The sequence below is a fragment of the Cervus elaphus genome, chromosome 3 (assembly GCF_910594005.1).
Source record: "Cervus elaphus chromosome 3, mCerEla1.1, whole genome shotgun sequence".
Taxonomy (NCBI): domain Eukaryota; kingdom Metazoa; phylum Chordata; class Mammalia; order Artiodactyla; family Cervidae; genus Cervus; species Cervus elaphus.
The window spans coordinates 53,946,868-53,967,957 of NC_057817.1; the positions used below are offsets into that span (position 1 = coordinate 53,946,868).

Here is a 21,090-nt window from a genome sequence, read left to right on the forward strand (position 1 = left end):
TTCCGGTTTCCTGCACTCCATTCTCTTTCTCTCCATCACAGTCAGAGGCAGAAGTGGTCTCCTGGGGTGGATACCCGAGGTAGGTAGAGGAAGGAAGTCTCTTAACCCCCAGATTTACCCACCTGATTTGCTCTATGCTGAGCCAGGCTTGAGATAATGCCCAGCTCCCCTGGCCTCCACATCCTTCCAGGCTAACCGTGACACAAGTTGGAGAAGCCCCCCCAGGACTCGAGCGGCTGGGCCCCCTGTTCTTGGAGGGAGGCGGCCCTGCTGGCTCCTGCGTGGCTCCAGGGATGTCAGGGAAGCATTACAGAGGCCCTCTCGTGTCCCTGACCCCCATCCCACCCCACCCCCGCGAACACCCCGCAGCTGCACTTTACTCAGGTCCGTCTGCCTGTCCTGTGCTCAGTCCCTCCTCCCACTTCAGGATCCCCCTCAGTCGGTCTCTCAGTTAGAGTCTGGGAGGCCTCTCCCTTGGACCAGCCCAAAGCATGATAATGTCTCCAGGGCCAGGGTCGGACCCCTTGGAGTGGGGAGTGGATGAGCAGAAATCCCCCTGCTCCCCAACAATTCTCTTCCTGGCCCATCCTGGAACTGCAATAAGGAGAGAGATGGGGGTTGGGGTGAGTCTGATGAAGTTGCCGGGGCTGGGCCAGGCTGGGCTGGGCTGACCCCTCCCCAGAGAGGGGCGGGACCCCAGGAGGAGCAAGGGCTCTGGGCCGCTGGAGAGGAGCAGACACTGGAGAGGCGCTATGGCGGGAACCAGCCTCGGAGCCCGCTTCTACCGGCAGATCAAGAGACATCCCGCGGTAAGTTTGGTCCCAGGAGCCATGATTCTACCTTCTAACTCTCTAGATGCCCTGGCAGCCCCGAAATCTCCCTGTACCCTGCCTATTGCCAAGTTTCCCCAAAGCTCCTAGTATTTCTCTGCAGTGCCCTCAATCCATCCCTACAATATGTCCTCGTGTCCCTTGAATCCACCTCCAACAGATTAGCTATAGGTTGAGGGACACCATGGCAGGACATGTGGTGGGAGGCTGAAGGTCCTCTCTCCCCAAAGGGAGGCAGCGCCAGACCTGGGATGGGGTGGGGTGAGGGTTGGCCGAACAGAAAAGCCTGTAAAAGGCGATCGGGAGGGGGCTGTCCCTGAAAGAAAGTTCTTTCTGTCTTCCCGCAGCTCATCCCGATGATCGGCTTCATCGGCTTGGGCATGGGCAGCGCTGCGCTCTACTTGCTGCGACTCGCCCTGCGCAGCCCCGACGTCTGGTAAAGGCCGGGCTTGGGGGAAGGGGTCCTGGGTGCGGCAAGATGGGACAGGAATGCACAGGTCTCTCAGGAATGATGGGAATGATGGTCTTCGCGGGGACTCCCGGGCAGGTGACATCTCGGGACTGGAGCCTGCTCCTGACCTGGGAGGCCCCCCCCGCGCCTCCTCTCCGGCCCACCCTCAGTAGCTGGAGATTCTGCCGGCTTTGGGCTGCGGAACTAGCACCGCTCCCGGCCGCGTTACCATGACGACGCCGCTCTGCCGGCCGCTGGCGGCCTTTGGGTACCTCTATCTCGCTGCCCAAGCGCTGGGGGTGTGGCCGGGTGAGCTGCTGGGGTCGCCTTTGGAACCAGGGGAGCGCGGAGACTCCAAGCTGCGCCAGAGGCGGCGGGAATGGAGGGTCCGCCAGAGGCAGGAGCACCCATGGCATTGTCTGAATTCGAGGCACATCACTGCAACCCCAGGACCTTGGCATTTCTCCCTGATTCCCACCGCCCAGCTCTGCGGGGCTAGCCTAGGGTGGTGCCGAACAGGTGGGAGTCCTCGGGCCAGGCTGTCAAGTCTGCCACCTGGCCCCACGCTGACAACGGTGACAGCCTTCTTGCCTCACTTGTCAGGGACCACGAAAGTGCCCCCTCCGCTCTCAGTTTCTGGGAAATGCACACTCCCCCATCCCCCGGGAGGATGGAGGGTGCTGGAATAGGGGCACAGACCTTGTGGGTCCCCTTAGGCTCCGGAGTCCTAGCTCCCAGAGAGGAAACCCTAACCACCCCACCCCCCACCCCCGTCTCCACAGCTGGGACCGAAAGAACAACCCGGAGCCCTGGAACCGCCTGAGCCCCAACGACCAATACAAGGTACCTCCCAGCGGCCTTCGGGTTGCACCTCCGACCGCGGCCTCTTGATCCCAGCTGGGCACCTCCCACCCCAGCAGAGGGAAGCCCGGGGCTCAGTGCGACCCCCTTTCTCCCCACAGTTCCTTGCAGTTTCCACTGACTACAAGAAGCTGAAGAAAGACAGGCCAGACTTCTAAGCCAGGCTGCAGCGCCAGCCGACGGGAACCACCAGCAACCAGCCTCCTCACTCCTTCCACTCTCCACCCTCCACCCCGAGGCGCCCCGCTAGCCACCCCGTCCAGCTTCTGCTTACTCGGCCGGGTTCCCACGAGGAGGGGAGGCAGCCCCACCCCTCCCTCGCTCCCAGCAGCGGAAGCGCCTCTGACCCTCAGCCTCAGTCCCACGAGGGGGAGGTGCAGTCACAGGGCAGGGAGTAGCCTAACCCCAAAGGCCCAGCCAGCCCCTCTGCCCTGTTACCCTGGCTTCGGAGGGCGGGGTGCACGCTACGTGTCGAGCGTGGCCTACGTGAGAGACAAGACCAGCAGGGGCCTGAGTGCCAAATGACGTGGCGGGCCCCACGTTAGCCCGGGCTACAGGCTCCCTGGCGCCAGCCTGGGGGCGGTGCTACTCTGGCTCGCTGGGCTCGCCCGGGCTCGGCGCTGACAGTCCAGCCAGCGTGGAGTGAGGCACCTGCGCTCAGGACAGGCGCGGCTTGCTCCTCCAGGGCCTGCACTGCTTCCCGCTTCCCGCACCAACGGGCACCCCCTCCCGCCTCACACCTGGGCCTCCCCAACCCCTCCCCGACTTCCCTCGGTCCCCAGGGATCAAACAGAAGCAGCCGTGGGCAAAATACAATTTCATTTAACAAATTGAATTTGCTGCGCCTGCTAATCACGTCTGGTGTCGCCTCTGATCAGAACGAGAGGGGGAGGCAGCCTTGGGGGTCCTTGTGGTGGTGGGAAGGAAATGAGGAACACGTTGAGGGAGAGGAATCACCACCTGGCCCAGGGGACCCCCAGGGGACCCGTCCCCCAGTCATAGAAGCTCAGGGCAGGTTGGTATTTTATTAGACAAAAACAGAAAGGAGGGTGCCTACCCACCCCTTCCTCTGGCTCAGGAGAGGAACTCCCCCCTCCCCAAGAAAGGGCAGAGGGTCTATAATACTGAGATAATGGGAGAGGTTAGGGCAGAAAGCTCCAAGCCTCCTCCTTCCAACTGTTATTGCAAGAAGAAGCCTTCTCAGCTCCACATTCTGAGAAGGGGAACTACATGTGGCTCTTGCCCTAAGTGGGCGGCCCTTCCCTCCAGCAGAAAACTGGAAGAGGAGCAGTTACCACCCCCTCCCCAGCTTGTCCAGGAAGGGGAAGAGGGAGAAATGTCAGTCCGCGGGCTTCATTTCTTAGGCGCCTTCAGTGATCATCAAAGCCAGGCATGGGGAAGGCCCTGGCGAACTGCTCCACGCGTTGCCTAAGGTCGGCCAGCTGATGACTTGTCTCTGGGTCTTTGAGCAGGAAAGATTTGAAATCCTGGAGTTTGGCTAGACACGGGTGAGGAAAAAAAGTGGTCAGAGCTTAGAGGAAGGCAGTGAGATCAGCTGGAGGAGGGGGAGACAGTGTGAACTGGCTGGGGGGCAGGGGAGGTCTTGTCCACTCACTGGTCTTGCTCTTCACTTCCAAGCCAATGTTGACACCTTCATCTATAAAGCCTACAACTTTCCGGAAGTCATCTTCACGGAACCCTCGAGAAGTCAGGGCTGGGGCCCCTGCGAGAGAGGCAGGAGAGGATTAGCACTGCCCCAGTCCACCTAGCGGTCACCCCCTGCCCCCCAGAACCCAGGTCTCACCCAGCCGCAGGCCCCCAGGGGTGATGGCACTTCGATCTCCAGGACAGGTGTTCTTGTTGGCCGTGATGGATACAAGTTCCAACACCCGTTCGGCTCGAGCTCCGTCCAGGCCCTTTGGCCGCAGGTCTACCAGCACTAGATGGTTGTCAGTGCCGCCTGAGGCGGAGAGAGTGAGCAGCGACTGGTGAATCCTAGGCCTCTGTCTGGGGCTACAGGGGCTTGCACCTCCCCCTCCCCACCCCCTGGCTCACCAGACACTAGGGAGTAGCCCCGCTCCAGCAGGGCATCAGCCATGGCCCGAGCGTTCTTCAGAATCTGCAGGGAGTACTCCCGGAACATGGGGGTGCAGGCCTGGGGAAGAGGCAGCAGCAGTGTCGCCTTAAGCCCGGCCCCTCCTGCCCCACCACCCCCAGCATACCTGGGACCCCGTCCCCACGCCCTCCCAGCCTGACACTTCCCTTCCATCATCTCCAGTTTCAGCTAGCAAGGTGCAGGGTCTGAGCCTCCGGGCCCCGCCCCCGCCCAGCCCGGCCCACTGAGCCTCCGGGCCCCGCCCCCGCCCGGCCCACAGGAGGAGGCGCCACCTGCTGTAGGGCCACAGCCACTGCAGCGATGGCGTGGTTGTGGGGGCCCCCCTGCAGGGATGGGAACACAGCAAAGTTGATTCGGTCCTCGAATGTGTAAGGGATCTCTCGGCCACTTTTGGGGTCCACAGCCCGCACCCCCTTCCGGTAGAAGATGAGTCCTGCCCTGTGTGGGAGGCAGGCGGTCAGAATCTACGCTGACAAGAAGGAGCATGGGGGTGGGGGGAGCAGAGGAGACCGGCTGGCCTGGCCCCCACCGGCTCTCGGAGTCCAGCCCGGCGGTGTTCAGCGCGCTGGACCCCAGGGCTTGAGGGGAGCAGACCTCACTTCCACCCCCAAACCCCCTGCCGGGGAACTGCCACCAGCGGCAAGAAAGGGAGAAGGCCCCTAGACAGGGCTTCTGGTGGGAACAAACTCATATCCAACCGCAAACACGCCTCGGGGTGGGGTATGAAGACAGGGAGGGGCAAGGCCTGACCTCAGGGAAGCCTGACCTGGCCCCTCGAAGGGTCTTGTGAGTGGTCGTGGTGACAACATCCGCGTGCTTGAAGGGTGAGGGGATCACCTTGGCAGCCACCAGGCCACTGATGTGGGCCATGTCTGCCAAGAGGTGTGCCTTGACCTCGTCACACACCTAGGCGAGTACAGAGGAGGACAGGATAGGCCTCAGCCTGGGAGCGTCCAGACAGGCCTGCCCAAGGCCTGCCCCTCCTCCCAAGGCCCCTCACCACCCCTTGGGGACGGGCAGAGACTCCAGCCCACCACTAACTTCTCTCATGCGGGCGTAGTCAATGAGGCGCGCATAGGCACTGGTACCAGCTATGATGAGTCGTGGCCTGAAGAGCCGAGCAGTGAGGGCCAGCTGCTCATAGTCAATGAGGCCGGTCTGGGGCTAGACAGACAGACAAAAAGCTAAAGGTCCAAGAAGGAAGCAGAGCAGCTCCTCACAGCTCCCTCCTCACACCCCAGAGCACTCACGTTCAGCTTATAAGGCATAGACTCGAAGAAGATGGATGTGGCCGAGACTCGCTTGACATCAGACATGTAGCCGTGGGTGAGACTGGGAGGAGAGGAAGGGAAGGAGGCAGGTTCAGAGTACGGGAACTATCCAACTTAGCTGCTGGCTCCCTGCCCTGCTCCAAAGGCCGGGGTCTCTGGAACACTGCTCCTAGCAAGTACTAGCCCTGTGGCTCTGAGCAATACTTATGGGGTCTTATCTTCCTCAACCACTCCTGGACTGGGAGAGCCCTGTTCCATCCGCGTGGAACACGGTAAATGTTCAATAAATTACTCTTCTCCCATGCCCATCCTGCCCACAAGCCCACCTGCCACCCCGCCCACACTCACTGGCCCCCATCGGGCAAGTCCAGCCCCATGAGTCGGTCGTGAGGCTGCAGAAGGGCTGTGTAGGCAGCCAGGTTGGCTGGGGACCCGGAGTAGGGCTGGACATTGACTCCCCACTGAGCCGGATCCAGGTCAAAGGCCTCCAGGGCCCGGCGCTGACACAGCAGCTCGATCTCATCCACCACCTCGGCTCCTCCATAGTACCTGCAGAGGGAGGGGAGCAGATCAGGGCACAGAGAGAGGGCTCCACCATCCCCTGGCCCAGCAGCGAAGGACTGGGAAGACCATCCTCTAGACACACTGGCCGGGTACAGGTGGGCGTCCCCCACTGGGAGCACCGTCCCTGAGGCTGTCCTGCAGCCTGGCGGTGCCTAGCCCTCACCTCTTGCCAGGATAACCCTCCGAGTACTTGTTGTTCAGACAGGACCCCAGGGCCTCCAGCGCAGCTCGGCTGCAGAAGTTCTGGGGTGGGGGAGGGGGCAGAGTCAGAGGTACTGAGCCCCCTTCCCTGGACCCCACAGCCCCCTCCGGCCAGAGCCCCAGGCTGCAGGGAGGAGCCGGGTTCTATAGAAAGCTATGTTCATTTAGGGTTCCTTGCCAGGTCAGGGAAAGGGCCAGAGCATCCTCCTCAGAAACCCAGCTGCTAGGACTTCCCTGGTGGTTCAGTGGCTGGGACTCTGGGCTCTCAATGCAGGGGCCAGTTCAATCCCTGGTTGGGGAACTGGATCCCACGTGCCACAGGGATGATGCTGCATGCTGCTACTAAGACTCGGCGCAGCCAAATAAATAAATATTAAAAAAAAAAAAAGAAACCCAGGTGCTGCGATAGGCCGCCTGTCCATGTGAGCCTGTGCTTCCAAGCTTCTGTTTCCTCCTCGGATGGAAGAGGGACCAGACTAAACTACAGGAGCTCCAGGAGGCTCTGGCGGGCTTCCTAAAGCCCCTGCCCATAACCCAGACTGGCCCCGCCTTTGCTTCAGAGATCAGCAGAAGAGACGGAGATGAGGCCCATCAGGAAGGCCCTGAGTTTGAAAGGGAGATCTGGAGAAACAGCAGGAAGATGATCTGTTACTTCCAGCTGTGGCCTACGCCCTGGCCCCTCTCCCCAGGCCCCACCTCTGAAGCAATGAGCTCCAGGCCACGACACTGCCTGTCCTTCTCTCTCCGCAGCAGCTCCCACATCTCAGGGTCACTGTCTGATAGACTCTCCTGGCCTGACCAGCCCTTGCTTGCTTCTCCAGTCTGAGTCTGGGCCGCCTCACTGTGTTGGCACCGCACGGCCATCCCAACCAGCTGACCACATCTCCGCAGAGGCTAGGGAAAGAAAAGCTCGGGTCAGAGAAAAAGTGTCCAGACGAAACAGTCAACCGTCCTCAGTTATGCTTATCAGGTCCACACTCAGCAGTCAGTTGTAAAGTCAGTCCGTTCAGATCTCATTAACCCCACCTCCACCTTCAAAAACCAGGTCTAGAGCCAAGATTGAGATCAACATCCAGGGGGTGGTTCTGATTTGATCTATTCAGCTAACCTCAGAATCTCCCTCCACCTCTGCCCTTAGAACACTCTGCAAAGCCTCAGGGCAAAGTTTGTCCTCTAGAAGCCTGTGTCTCTGGAACTCCAGGCAGTCCTCACCCACAGAAACACATGGTTTTCCTGCAGAGCCTTCACAAAGTGATACCCGAGTCGGGGGGCATGGTGGCAACCAAGCTGGCAAGGATTAGGGCAATAAGCAGTACAGGTGGTTTCCAGAGCGATGGAGGTGGGAACATAGACCTTTAGCAGCCTCTGGGGAAGAGGGCCAAAACCTGTATCTTGTCCTTTGTGCTCCCCACTCTTTCCACCTCCTTCCAGCCCAGAGCTGCTGGAACCCTGATGCAAGCAGCGGTGACCAGTTGCATCATTTGCATGGCTCAGATCTGGCAAGAAAGACTCAGCTCACGGTCCAGGCCAAGAACCGTGCTGGCTGGCCAGCACAGGGTCCACGGGGCATTCAGTATGGTTCTCTTCTCTAATGCCACGTCAAACGGGCAGTCACAAGGCCTTGGGGCATCTGGTTCCCGGAATGAGAAGGGGCCCCGATCACCCTGCGTGCACCGAGGGTCTCAGGGATCCCCTAGTTGCACACATCCGCACTCCCCTCCGTTCTCCCCTCCCCAGGACCCCGACCACGTGCGTTTAAAAGCCCAGAGAAGCCCAAGTTTGTGAATCGTTAGAATCCCCTAACTGGGATAGGCTGGGAACTGACTTTCTACGGGTCACCCACTCTCTGGAGCCCCATCCTTACCCGAGTCGCCCAAATAAAAGAGAAGGACAACATCGCAACAAGAGATTGAAAGTCGCGCGAGGTCCAGATATCAACTCCGGCGGGGGAAACAAGGGGTCGAAAGGCGACTGATCGGAGGGCGCAGGCGCAAAACGAGCTACCGGGAAGCCACGGAATGAGGGCGGGATCTACGCATGCGTAAAGAGGGTCCTTTGGGGTCTTTTGGGAATTGTAGTTTTTTCTCTCTTCAGTTTCGTTTTCCAACCGGAGAAGCTCTTGCCTGAAAGATGAGAGATCCACTGCCGCCCTGTCACCTCATTGTCCTGAAACTCTTCAGCGTTTGTTTGTTTTTTTTTTTTTTTTCCGTCTGTTCACACAACAGCAATTTATTGGGTATCTACCGAGTGAATGTGTTGCGCTTAGTCGCCCAGTCGTGTCCGACTCTTTGCGACCCCTTGAACTGCAGCCCACCAGGCTCCTCTGTCCATGGGGATTCTTCAGGCAAGCATACTGGAATGGGTTGCCATGCCCTCCTCCAGGGGATCTTCCCAACCCAGGGATCGAAGCCAGGTCTCCCGCACTGCAGGTGGATTCTTTACGGTCTGAGCCACCAGGGAACCCCAAGAACAGGATAGCCTATTCCTTCTCCAGGGGATCTTCCCGACTCAGGATTCGAACTGGGGTCTCCTGCACTGCTGGCAGATTCTTTACCAGCTGAGCTACCAGGGAAACCAGGCTCACCGGGAAATACAAAGACTCCTGTACAAGCGGGAAAGCCCCCTGGAAAGCACCCTGGATGGGAAGGGGGAGACCCGAGTTCAAGTTCCCACTCTGGGACTGAAACGAATGAGTGGATTTGAGCCTCAGTTTCCCCACTTGCAAATCAATAATAAAATAACATGTGGTGGGGATTTAATGAGACTGTATGTAAACATGCTGTTGGATGGATCACCCCCTCAACTCATCCTCACAAACCTGCCTCCTCGTGGCCATCTCCTCCTTCTCTGGGACGTGTGGGAGCTGGCTGAGATGCCCCCTCCTCACTGCGCCTGTTGAATTGTTACCAATTCAGTCTGGATGCTCCAGCAATCAGTGATCTCTCTTTGTACCCTGGGGCTATAGATTCTTGGAGCTGGAAGGGATTTCCTTATAGCCTGACCTCATCTGGACTTGTCCTTTAGGCGAGGGACTCACTGATCCCTCCAGGAGTAGGTTCTCAAACCTGGGTATCAGAATTGGCTGTGTGATATAAATATATGAGTGTTGAGCGTTTCCTCAGAGGTTCTAAGTCTTAAAGAGTGGATCTTAAAGAGTGGGCATTTGCCCACTCACACTGACACGCAACAAAACTTCTCCTTAGTGATTCTATAAGCAGTGATTTTGAGAACCACTGCCTTACATAGCAATATTACACATTCACTCAGTCATTCATTCATTCGGCAAACACATTGAACTCCTTCACCATGCTAGGCATGCCTTAGCCCTGGAAATATCAGAATAGATCACTGACTACCAGAACGTCAAGAGGTGAACAAGTGCAATTACGGGCAGGGGCATCTCACTCTGCTCCCAGGTGTCCAGACATCCTAAGGACAAGGAAAGGAGGAGGAGGAGAGGAGGCTGGTGGAGACAAGTTTGTGAGTCAGAGGGGGAGGACAATCCATCACAAAGCATGTTCACTTGCAAAGTCTCTTTTAGTGTCCGGAACTATTTTATTATTGCATCACAAGTGAGGAAACTGAGGCCTGGATGAGCTAACTTGCTAATTCCAGTTATTCCCACTTGGTTCTCATTTCAGTCCTTAGAAGTCCCCCCTTACTTAGCTCTGATCTCCTTCCCTCCCACTGTAGCCTCAGGTGCTTTCAGCTTTTTCCAATAATAGGCTTGGTGTCAGGAGTCAGCCCGGATCCCGTCCTTCTTACGATCTCTGACCCAGAACCACTTCCCACCTCCCTCTTCCTTTCAGTTCGTTCATCCGTTCACCCACCCACCCACCATCCATCCATCACGTATTTATTTTCCTCTTACTGACTTTCCACTCCTTGAGTGAGACTCAGGGTGTCTGGGTGAGACTCACCTCTGACTCAGTTTCCCGGTGCAGCCAGCGGGCAATCCTCCGGAGAACACGGCTGCCTCCGGGTTTACCTTGACCCAGGACTCAAAGCGAAGGAAGGCTACAGAGGAGGTGTCGTTCTGTGCCTCAGCTTGTCTGTACCTCCTCCCTAGCCTCGTCGTCAGGGGTCCCCCGAGGGGAGGGGGGCGGCGGAGCTTGAGAACTGCTAATGAAGCCGCAGCCAATTAACGCCCGGGCCAGGGTTGGGGGCGGATGAAATTAGCAGCTGCGTCTGCAGGGGCGGGAGGGCGGACAGCTGGCTGGAGGGGCCCCGGTTCGCGTTTGCGGACGGCGGGCGGGCGCGGCGTTGCCCGGTGCTCCAAACTCGCAGCGGTCCCTTCCCCCACCCCCTCGTCTCAGGCCTCCCTCCCTCCCTCCCCCAACCGCCTGCAAACTCAGCGCCCACGAAATTAGGAAGGAAAAGGAAGATCGATGACTCCAGATGCCGCAAACTCTGTTTCCCCTCCCCCCCCACCTGCCGCCTCCCGCCAGCCCGCGGAGCTTAGCAGGTTGTCAGCGCTCCGCCTACGCGGTCCCTCCATCTCCACCCCATTCAGGGCCTTATACCTCCTCCCCCAGAGACCCGCTGGTGGTCCCCTCTCAGGTCTAATCCCCGTCCTATTTTCGGCAGCTTCATCCCGCCCACCTCTGGGAGGAAAATTCCCACCTCCTGCTGGGCTCACCCTCAAGGGTCGTCCTCCGCGTCTGAATCTGACCTCGTCTTGGATGACCTCCAAGGTGCCAGCTCCGTCAACATGCGTCTCAGTTTCCCCATGAGCCGCCGAGGGAGGAGGCCCTGGCCAGGTCTCTGCCAGACAGAAACGCACGCCACCACCACCACCCCCTTGCCTAAAGGTCTCACACAGAGGCGTATTGGATTTCACTTTATTTTGTTCCCTTTCCCGTCTGTTTTGGCGTAGGAAAAAAAAAAAAAGAAAATCACCAAGAGGCAGCAGCCGGAAGGTGGAGCAAGGCTGGCAGGGACTGGAGGGAGGCGGGCAGAGGGCAGGCGAGTGGATCGCCTATGCACACGAGTTTTGCTTCCCCTACCCTAATTACTGGGGTTCGGGGTAAATGGGGACAGGCATACGACAAGCAGAGGGATTGGGAATAGGCCGCGGTGTATAGGCCTTTATGGTCTTTACGTGGGTATAGGGCTGGGAGTAAGAAAGGGGTGGGGTGAGTGTGCCAGGCAAGGCGTTACTAAAGCTGCGGGCAAAGGGCGTATCCAGCCCAGCGCCAGGGGCAGGCGTGAAGAGGACTCAGTGGGGACGCAGGGGACGCGGGGACCGCCTCCAAGCCCCGCCGATTCTGGGGCTGCCTTCTGGGCCCTCCACTTGAGGCTGTAGCCAATGGGGGGCTACCCCCAGCCTCGTGGGCACTCCCCATAAGGAAAAGGGGATCCACACCGGCTGACAGTCTCGGAAGGGCTGCTCCTCTCCACCCCCAGAGTGGAAGGGGTGGACGCGGCCTCAGGAGCTGCGGGGTAGGGGCAGGGGTTCCGCTTAAGGGAGTCCGGGATTTCGCGGGAAGCTCAGGGCCCCGGGCGAGGGCGGGGCGGGCTATCCAAAGTAGGGGTGCTCGCTCTGGAAATTATAGTCTGGGCACACCTTCTGCACCAGTTTGTAGTCAAAGCTGAGGAAGGAGACGAAGATGCAGATGACTTTGAAGGGCTTGGCGCACAGCCAGGCGGCCTGGCTCTGCGTGTGCTCGGTGAAACACGCCTGCGACGGGTCGTACAGGCACGGGCGGTGCTTGCGCGCGCGGTCCGTCTTCTCGTACTCCACGTGGCAGTTGAAAGCGCGCGACTCTTTGGCCCCAGGTACCCCCAGCGCGCCCCCGAGCGGGCCCGCCAGCGCACCGCCGAGGGTGCCCCCGAGCCCCGGCCCCGCCGCCGCTATCCCCAGCGGGGGCCCCAGCCCGGGGAGCACCCCCTCCAGGGCCAGCGTAGACTGCAGCGGGTGGGGGGCGGGCCCCGGCAGCCAGACGCCCCCAAACTCCACACGCTTGGAAGGCGGCACGATGCTGACGCTGAGGTTGCCCAGGCTGGACGAGTTGTGGCGGAAGTAGACGCTGAAGGTGCCGTTCACATGGTCCACGATCTTCCCCGTCACCAGCAGCGAGAACTTGAGAGTGTGCACCCGGAAGTAAAAGTCCCCCCAGCCAAAGATCTTTTTGGCGCGGGCCGCTTTGATGGACGGCTTTCTCTTCGTGCGCTGCGCCGGCGCTCCCGCCGCCCCGGCCCGGGCCAGTGCCCCTGTGTGGTTAGCCGGCCAGGCCCAGCTCCAGGCACGCGCGGTGCCCAGGCCGTCGGAGGACTTCGGCGCTGCCGGGAGCTGATGGCCTGGGGCGCCACCTCCGGCCGTGGCGGGGCGCAGCTCCAGGTACTGCGGCCTCCTGGACTCCGGTATCTGGGCACTGACGGCCTGGGGACGAAGGAGGAGGGAAAGAGAGACGCTGGGGTGGTCTGGGGCCACGTCGGTCCCGTCCCCAGCCGCTGGGAGGACAAATGGATGCGGGCTGCCACAGCAGTGGCTCAGGGGAGTGCCCGTGGAAATGGGCTGCGGCTCTTTCAAGGTGTGTGGTCTCGGCCTCAGTTTCTGCATCTGTGAAATGACACTAGAAGCCTTGTCTTCTCACAGCACTCTGACGAGGGCTGAGAAAACCAAAAGAGCCAAAGCACTGCGGGTTTGAAAGGGGCTGGAGCTCTGAACTGTGGTTGATTAGGAGTAACGGCCCATGGAGAAGCGGGATCAGGCGAGGGAGGCCACGACCACTGTCAGGCCCAGTGTCAGGACGGAGTGAGACCTCCCAGCACGCCTTTGCCAGGACTGGGGCCCCCACCCAGAGTGAGACCTCCCAGCACGCCTTTGCCAGGACTGGGGCCCCCACCCGAGCCTCAGCCTCTCCTCGCTTGAGGGGTGGAGCGCGGGAGACCCACGGAGCTGAGGAGAACCTGCATGCTTGCTGTGGGCTGAGGCTTGGGGGCTCCTAGTGGGCACCCGTCTCCACCTCCAGCACTCCTGCTGTAGGGGAGACCTCCTGGTGGGCCTCCCCTGGGCTAGGAGGGGCACGGAGGAGCACTGCCCGGCTTGCCCCCCACCAGCTCCGTGTCTCAGGTGGCAGCTGATCTGGGAGACAGCGCGGGGCGAGTACAAGATGGATCGAGAGGCGGGAGCGGCCGGGCCAGGCCCGGGCCATCAATTATCCGGGGCGGGGTGGGGGGGTGGCCGCGAGTGAGGGAGAGGCGAGAGAGCGCAGAGGAAGAAATATGGAGACGCTGCTCCAGCGCGGGGAGCGGAAAGGAGAGGGGCTGTGTGTGTCAGGGTGTGTCAGTCAGACCGTGCAGGCTGTGGCCGCTCGGTGTGGCCCTCTCTGCGTGTGGGCTTGGATGTGGGGGGGGAGTGCCGTGTGAGTCTGGGGTGATTGTATTTCTGTTATATTGTGTGTATCTGTCTATCTGCCTGGAGTGATGACTGTGTGTGTGTGTGTGTGCGCGCGTGCGTGCATGCGCATGCTCAAGTCTCAACCCCTGGTGATGATGGGTGTGCATGTGTCTGCCTGGGGTGGCTGCTCTCGGTGACTGTGTTTGTGTGTCTGTGCGTGTCTGCGTGCCCTGCGTGCAGTCTGAAGAGGCTGCTCATGGGGGCTGAGTTGTATCGGCCCCCGGGGGGCTCTGTACAGGTGTCTGGGTTGTCTGTGTGCCTGGGCTGGTTGTGTCTGTGGGTGTGGGTCTGAGTGAGGCTGTTTCAGGTGGTGGTAGTTGCCCCTCTGTGACTGGTGTAGTCTGTGCCTGGGTTGGCTTCTATCTGAGGGTGGCTGTGTGTGATTCACTGAGGGTTTCACTTTCCCTCTGTGATCTCCTCTCATCCTCTGTCCATGTGCCCATCTCTTTCTCAAGGCTCGGTTGGTGCATTCACGATGATATAACACGCGTGGTCTCATTGTGTTCCCCTGGGGGGTGGTGCGTACATGTCAGTGGTATATGAGTGTTCCTGGGGGGTGGGGGATCCCCACACTGGCCTCCAGGATGAGCTGTGAGTAGGGAAAGAGGCCGGGCAGCATGGGTGTCCCCCCCCCGCCGTTTGCATACACCATGTGTCCATATTCCGTGTGTCCACAGGGGACAGGAAGAGCAGAGTCAAGCTGCTCGGCGAGAATCTCCACCGCCTGGTCCCATCCCCGCAGCTCTGCGATCCTGGGTTATTAATGCCGCCGCCACCCGCTCGTCATACATATTTATCGCCCCCCTCATTCCTCCTCCCGTCCATCTCTCCTCCCAGCTCAGGTGTGGGGGGCGGGGGCGGTGAGAGAGACTGACTCAGACTGACAAGCTTGAGCTGGCAGCTAACACCCAGAGGGTGGGCCTGAGAGGGGATGGGGGGAAGGGGTCCTGGGCCGCAGAGGAGGGGACAAGGGCCTTCCAGCAGGAAGGACCGAGGCTCCAGGAGGTGGGCTTAGAGAGGGCAGGGCCTGAGCCCTGGAGAGGGCTCTGGAGGTGGGAGTGTATCAAAGCTTCCAGGGCAAGTCCAAGGATGGTTGGGAGGAGTCATTTGAACTCTGACACCTAAACTCCTCACCCCTCTGGGCCCAACCACTAGCTCTTTCCAGGGGCATCCATGAGCCCCTACACCTGCTGATATGACCCCAAATACCGCTGAGCCCGCCCCGCCCCCAGCACACCCCAGCAGCACTGGACGTCCTGCACCCAGTCCGGGACCTGTCCACTCCTCCAGGGCAGCCGCTCTTCCCAGGCGGGGCTGGGAGGGAAGGAGGTTTGGCTGGGTGGCGAGGGGCGCCAGGTGTGCCCCCACCCTGATCCCAGACAAACTGCTGTCTACGCTGCTCTGATCTTGGCAAATCCCTGGGCTTTGGGTACCAGCACCCCCACCCGCCGCTGGAGACAGCCAAGATAAAAGGGAAGAGTCGGGGGGAGCGGCCGAAGCGACCTTGGGGGGAGAACTCAGTCAGGGCGGGGTGAGAGTCTGTGAGGAAACGAGCCGAGAAATGGGAACACGGAATAAAATCAAACCAAACCCTCCTCTGGCCCCCAGCCCTCACGCTCCCGCTCCCTCACTCGCTCTCGCTGCTTCTCCCTCTCCCTCGCTCTCTCTTTTTGTCTCTGTCTCTAATTTTCTCCTGCGACTCTGCTTTTCTGTCTGTCTGTCTAACTGTGGTTCTCTCCCTCTACCCTCCAGGTGGCCTGTCTCCAGCTGTGGGTGGGGGTGGGAGGGAGGGGAAAGCAAGGTGATAGGGGAGCCCCTGTCTGCCTGGGATCCGCGGGGCTGTCCCTCCCTCTCTACGACAGAGTGGGAGCAGGGTGTTGTCCGAGGAGGGGTCCCGGTCGCTCCGGAGCTGGTTTAATTAAGCTAATTGGGCGCAGTGACATTTGCGAAGGGGAGAGGCTGGCCTGGCTGTCGGCCTGGGGGGCGGAGGTGTGGTGGCAGCAGGGACTGGCGGGGTGAGGGTGGGGGTGCGCTTCACCAGGCGCCTCTGGGCCCTAGCCGGGTGGGAGCCGGGCCAGAAGCGCTTTGCCCCCCAGGCAGCGAGCCCACGCATTGGAGGGGAGTTGAGGATGCCTTTTTCTGCTGGACAAACTCCACTTGGTTGGGGGGTGCTCTTTGGGGATGGACTGCTGGGAATGGGGGGAGGATCAGGCTGTCAGCCCCCCATCCGCATTGCAGGGTGCACCTCCCCCAGGCCGGTCGGTGGCTTTTCTCCCGCTGTGTGGGTCAGGCGGGGCCGCTCAGGACTCTGACTGGGGGAGGGGACAGCACCCAGGAGCTGGGGCAGGATGATGCTCCAGGCCTGGGTCGGGGAAGGAGAGGGAAGTGCGTACGGAGGCCCTGCACCTGGAAAGAGGTGGGGGCAGCCCGCAGCCAGGGTGGGTGAAATAGGCAGGGTCTGGCTGGGAGCCAGAGATGGAGATGGGGGTGAGGGCAGAGGTGGGGTGGATAGGACAAGCTGCGATGAGGCCTGGGCCAGAGATGGAGGGCGACTGGGACTGAGGCCTGGGCAGGCACAGGTGCCTGGTGCAGAGACAAGGATGGAACACGGGTAGGCATGGGAACAGCAATGAAGAGGAGGTCAGCAATGGTGGACAGGCACTGGGCAGAGACTGGGATGCAGATGGGATAGGGGCCAACACAGTGAAGACGGGGGAACGGAACAAGGTGGGAACTAAAGTGGGAATGGGGGAGACAGGGACAGTGGATGAGGGATGGGCGCTGGGAGGAATGCGAGTGGGACGGGGATTGGGAGATGGGGATGGGACCAGAGGGGGTGGGAGTAGCAATGGGGGGTGGGCAATGGTTACTGGGCAGAAACAGGGATGCTGAAGGAGGCAGAGACCCAGGAGGTGGGGATGGGGGCTGGAATGGGAAATGGGAGACAAGGAAGGCGATAAGAGACAGGGATGGGGAGACGGGCTGAGGGCAGGTATGGGAGTCAAGCCAGAGAAAAAGGCAGAAGACCGCTAGGGTCAGGCCACAGAGGGGTCTCGGGCAGGTGGAGATACCTTCTTCCAGACCCTACTGTAGCTATAGTGTGAGGGGGCGGGGATGGCTGCTGGGGCGGGCTCTGCCCTTGGGCCGGGCGCCCCCTCCCCCTCAGCCCCGCCTGCCCGCCTGCTCCTGGCCTGCAGCGCAAGGCTCACCGTTATCTGAATTTTGATTTTATTTTATTTTATTTTATTTCCCTGCTTCCTAGAGTCGGCGCAGTCCCCCCGGGAACGACCGCCCCCCCGCCCCCCACCCCGCGCCTCACTTTATTATTGCAATAAATGTGCCTATAAAGGCGCGGGCTCCGGGGCGCGGTGGGGGGGGGTGGTGGGTGGGAGCCGCGGAGCTGGGATGTAATTTCCCGAAGCCGGAGCCGGAGGGGGAGTGGGCGGGGTGGAGGTGGAGGAGGGGTAGGCTAGGGAGAGGGGGAGACTCGCCCATTTCCAGCGCTCAAGGCAAGCGCTCCCCGCTCCCCATCCCTGGCCCGCAGCTCATTCCCACCCCAAGCCCTGGGACTCGCCACGGCACCCAGCCAGCCGGGAGCCCGGGGACCCTTCCCCCACGACAGACCCTGCCCTTTTTCCGAGACCCTGTCCCCCTTCCCCGCCCACGTGGAGTTCTAGGGCTGGGTCCAAAGTTCCGCACCTCCTCCACAATGACTTCATCTCTGACCCCGATGATGCCCCCTCCGCTCACCGGGTCTCTCTCAACCTTTACCCTGCCCCCCCAAGGACACTGTCCCTGAACCCAGTGACCCTTTGCCTTGTTTCTGTCCTCAGATTACCTCCCTCTTCCCCAGCCACCCAGTCCTGGACCCCCAGCTCCTCCCGCACCCCAAACCTAAGACAGTCTATCTTCTTGTTTCCGCTGGGTGCCCCTCCCATACTCGGGGGCTCTGACCCAAGGGAGCTATCAACACCCGCCCTGGCCTATGCTTCTGGCTCAGCTGCGGCCCCTGATTACCCCCAAATCCCGCGACAGCTCTGGGCCCTGGCCCAGGCTGCACGTGCCTAAGTGGCCCAGCCAGAGATTAGCTGGGGGGTTAGAGGAGGATATGGAGTCAGGAGGGGGTGGCTAGATGCAGGGCTGGGCCAGCCAGTGCTGAGAGACTCCATTCAGCCTAATCCTTTCCTGAGGCAGGCTAGAGCTGGAAGGTCCCACAGGGCCCCGCCCCTGCCCTCCCCCAGCTAATTAGTAATTAGTGATTAGTGATTAGTGACTATTGATCGCCTGCTGCTTCTCCCAGTAGGTGGCTGCTTTGGCACCGGGGTGGGGAAGACAAGACAGAGAGGGCGAGAAGTCAGAGGCCGTGTGGGAAAGATCCTGTAGGAGGCCTGGGCCAGAGCCCCGGGGGCGGTGGAAGCCAGGAGTCGCAGGCTCCACAGAAGACCAGGAGCCTGAAGCAAGGAGGGAGGAGGCAGAGGGCGCCTGCAGGCGGGGCGGGTGAGCAGGGTGGGAGACGGCAGGGTGCTTAACATGGGACAATTAGGGTTTCCCTGCAAACTGCCCCCCACCAGCCTCTTACTCAGTGTCAGCCCAGCGCCAGCCCTGGCACCGAGACAGCTGAGCGCACGCACACACACACACACGAGCCACATTCGGATACATGAACACATCTTGAGGCTCACAATCCCATTATTGTTGTTTTTGAACCTAAGTCGAGTCAGACTCTTTGTGACCCCAAGGACTATAGCCTGCCAGGCTCCTCTGTCCATGCGATTTCCCAGGCAAGAGTACTGGAGTGGGTTGCCATTTCCTTCTCATCCCCACACTCAAATGCACTCAAGATGACAAGAACGCAGACACACGCAAGCCTGGGAGACTCACATACAGACAACACAGGCGCCCCAACACACAGATATGCACCAGAGACACACCCGATACTCCGGGGCGTGCATACACATGTGCACACACGGAGAGGGAGTCAGACACACACTGTCCCACACACAGCCCCCCTCACAGTTACACACGTGCACACACTGTATGTACATGCAGACACGGATTCCACATGCATACAAGCCGCGCTAAATGGCAGACACCCTGTCCTCCGTGGACTCCAACACGCAGGCCCGGAGCAGCAGCTCTCAGACACTCAGACCCCCACTGCTCACAGCCTCGCTCACTCTCCCTCAGGTCTTCACCAGATGTTTCATTCCCCTTCAGGGGGCAAAGGAAATTAAACCAGATCTGTTCACAGGGGAGTTTATTTGATGGGGAGATTGGAGAGGAGAGTGGGGAGGAACCAGGAAGGAGGGGCCGGGGAGGACCACCCAGCCCCACCGCCTCTGCCCCGGGCCTTCACACCCCAGTGGGTTGTGGGGCAGAGACCCTCTCCCAGAGTTCTCTACGAGGGCAGAGCTAGGCAGCAGGTCCCCAAGAAGCTCCTGCCAGTGGAAGCAGCATTTGTGGAGGGGGCTCCTCCACCCACCTCCCAGCCCCTCAAGGTCACCAGGCTGGTTTGAGAGAATCCGGGAGCTCCGTCACCAGCTTCACTAAGGGTCCCCGCCCTGCTGGAGCTGCTGAAGGCATCTGAATGAGCAGGTGGGAGGCTAAGTGTGTGTTGGGGGGGGGGTCTACCCCCTTCCGGACTCTGTAGGGCCTGGGGGCTGGGATGCAGGGAGTCGGGCTTTGGGAAGCTACCTGTCTGCCCCCAGATGAGGTAGGTCACACTTAGGGTAGGAAACGGGAGAGTCAGGGGCAGGGGGCTGGTGTCAGAAGACAGGGGTCCAGGGCTAGGCCCCCATTGTGGGATGCACAGCAGGGCACAGATGGCTGCGTGTGAAGCAGGGACTCACGCTCGCCCCTTCAGAGCCAACACCACACTCCATGCCAGCACACACGCACCCTGGACGCCAGCCTGGCTGCCACGCAAGGCAGGCACACACGCAGGTGCACACACTGACCCGCACACTCCACACCAGCACACATGAGCGCCCGGCGGATGAGAATTGAAGCCGCCAAGTCTGGAGGGACGCAGATGAAGTCTGGGCCCCTTGAGCCTGTCTTTGCCCTGGAGCTTCAGGGAAACAGGCCAGCCTCGGGGAGATGGAGCGAGGAGAGGACGGGAGGAGAGGCTCTGTCCAGACAGCCCACACCCCCTACCCGCCGGGCGCGCGAGAGGGGTGTGTCTGTGAGGTTGTGCAGGGGAGACGGTGTCTCCGCGGGAAATGCGATGGGAGATGGTAGCCAAGTTCGGCGGTATCTGTGTGGGTCCGTGTGCGCGCGTGTGTTCGGGGAGTCTGCTCGGAGCACAGTGCCCGCCTGGCGTTGTGACAAGAGCAGAGGAGAGGCTTGAGAAGGCGGGGGTGGAGGGGTGGAAGGACAGACAGCGAGGAAGGCGAGTGAGGCTGGCGCGGAGAGACGGCAAGGCTGACACCCTGCTGGCTTGTCTGTCTGTCTCGCACTCCCGCTCCGTCTGGCACACTCGTGGGTCGGGCTTCGTCCCCTCCCCCGCCTCGCCTGGAGCGGGATCCGAGTGGGGCCTCCACCCTGGCACCCCCCCAGCCCAGCCCACCCCACCCGGGACCCTCAGCCAACTTGCGCTGGGAGAGCGCCTATCCTGCACCGGGTGTCTGTCTGTCCGCGTCCCCCCCTCCTCCCACCCCGAGCCGGGCAAAGTTGGGACGCTCTGCGCTGTAGCCGAGGCGGGCGCACGGAGCCCCTGGCGCTCTGGGCCCTTGGCGTCCGGGACCCCCGCGCTCGCGCCACCTCCCGGCTCCCCTTACCTTCCTCAGGAGCCACGGGCCAAAGAGCAAGAGCAGCCATTCCGGGAGCAACCGCATCTTCCCGGGCGGCCGGGCGGGGCGGGCGCCGGGCCTGGGGACGAGGGGCCCCGGCGGGCGTGCCGCGGGGGAGGCTGCCGGAGCGGCGGGAGCGGGCGGCGCGGCCCGCGGACTGAGCGGCGAGAGGCGCGGAGCGCGGCGCCGGGGGCGGGGCGCGGGCGGGGGAGAAAGTTGGGTCGGACTCGGGCGGGCGGGCGGGGGGGCGGGGCTCCGCGGCGCGCCAATCCCGGCCGCGCCCCGCGCGCCCCCTCCCGCCCGGCCGGGGGCGCCGAAGGTGACTTTCACCCCGACACGCCCCAGACACGCCCCCGGCCCAGGTGCGGAGCGGAGCGGGCTGCGGGGCTCGGGGGCCGCGGACCCGAGAGGCGGGGTGGGTGCACCGCTGAGGAGCAGGGCCGGGGGTGGGGCTCCTGGCTCCGGGACCTTGTTCCCCAAGCGGGGAACGGAGAGTGGGGGGCCTGGCGAGGCTCAACAGCCCAGCAAGACCGGGGTCCCTCGGAGCTCTCGGCCTCTTCGGTGCTCCGGGCCCGGGAGGGTCCCCGGGCAGGAGCAGGGCAG

The 21,090-nt window shown here is 61.3% G+C and overlaps 3 protein-coding genes across 4 annotated transcripts; 1 reads left to right on the plus strand and 2 right to left on the minus strand.

The window, feature by feature from the left end:
- The first annotated feature begins 385 nt into the window (after positions 1–385).
- Positions 386–2,977, plus strand: NDUFA4L2 (NDUFA4 mitochondrial complex associated like 2). Its single transcript, XM_043889503.1, has 4 exons — positions 386–809; positions 1,178–1,266; positions 2,064–2,124; positions 2,244–2,977. The coding sequence occupies exons 1-4, from the start codon at positions 753–755 to the stop codon at positions 2,298–2,300; spliced, it is 264 nt and encodes an 87-aa protein (XP_043745438.1). The 5' UTR covers positions 386–752; the 3' UTR covers positions 2,301–2,977.
- A 176-nt stretch (positions 2,978–3,153) lies between these two features.
- Positions 3,154–8,315, minus strand: SHMT2 (serine hydroxymethyltransferase 2). 2 transcript variants are annotated; one of them, XM_043889462.1, is made up of 12 exons: positions 8,159–8,315; positions 6,991–7,188; positions 6,257–6,336; positions 5,878–6,078; positions 5,509–5,590; positions 5,300–5,422; positions 5,025–5,164; positions 4,531–4,696; positions 4,198–4,297; positions 3,947–4,102; positions 3,758–3,865; positions 3,154–3,640 (listed from the first exon to the last, which is right to left on the minus strand). In XM_043889462.1, exons 1-12 carry the CDS (start codon positions 8,189–8,191, stop codon positions 3,513–3,515), a joined length of 1,515 nt encoding a protein of 504 aa, XP_043745397.1. In that variant the 5' UTR covers positions 8,192–8,315; the 3' UTR covers positions 3,154–3,512. The 2 variants fall into 2 exon arrangements, with proteins under 2 accessions (XP_043745397.1, XP_043745403.1); XM_043889468.1 differs by lacking the exons at positions 6,257–6,336; positions 8,159–8,315 and having other exon boundaries at positions 6,991–7,182.
- A 2,806-nt stretch (positions 8,316–11,121) lies between these two features.
- Positions 11,122–20,640, minus strand: NXPH4 (neurexophilin 4). The gene is made up of 2 exons (XM_043889489.1): positions 20,476–20,640; positions 11,122–12,676 (listed from the first exon to the last, which is right to left on the minus strand). Exons 1-2 carry the CDS (start codon positions 20,530–20,532, stop codon positions 11,813–11,815), a joined length of 921 nt encoding a protein of 306 aa, XP_043745424.1. The 5' UTR covers positions 20,533–20,640; the 3' UTR covers positions 11,122–11,812.
- Positions 20,641–21,090: the final 450 nt, after the last annotated feature.

What these genes read in the sequence shown, in the direction of transcription:
- NDUFA4L2 (XM_043889503.1), top strand. Translation starts at nt 753, where the DNA reads ATGGCGGGAACCAGCCTCGGAGCCCGCTTCTACCGGCAGATCAAGAGA. An exon ending in AGATCAAGAGACATCCCGCG is followed by an intron (nt 810 to 1,177) that starts GTAAGTTTGGTC and finishes GTCTTCCCGCAG; the next exon opens with CTCATCCCGATGATCGGCTT. An exon ending in GCCCCAACGACCAATACAAG is followed by an intron (nt 2,125 to 2,243) that starts GTACCTCCCAGC and finishes TTCTCCCCACAG; the next exon opens with TTCCTTGCAGTTTCCACTGA.
- NXPH4 (XM_043889489.1), bottom strand. Translation starts at nt 20,532, where the DNA reads ATGCGGTTGCTCCCGGAATGGCTGCTCTTGCTCTTTGGCCCGTGGCTC. An exon ending in GCCCGTGGCTCCTGAGGAAG is followed by an intron (nt 12,677 to 20,475) that starts GTAAGGGGAGCC and finishes CTTCGTCCCCAG; the next exon opens with GCCGTCAGTGCCCAGATACC.
- SHMT2 (XM_043889462.1), bottom strand. Translation starts at nt 8,191, where the DNA reads ATGTTGTCCTTCTCTTTTATTTGGGCGACTCGG. An exon ending in TGGCTGTGGCCCTACAGCAG is followed by an intron (nt 4,298 to 4,530) that starts GTGGCGCCTCCT and finishes CCTCTTCCCCAG; the next exon opens with GCCTGCACCCCCATGTTCCG. An exon ending in CCCTGGGGGCCTGCGGCTGG is followed by an intron (nt 3,866 to 3,946) that starts GTGAGACCTGGG and finishes CCTCTCTCGCAG; the next exon opens with GGGCCCCAGCCCTGACTTCT.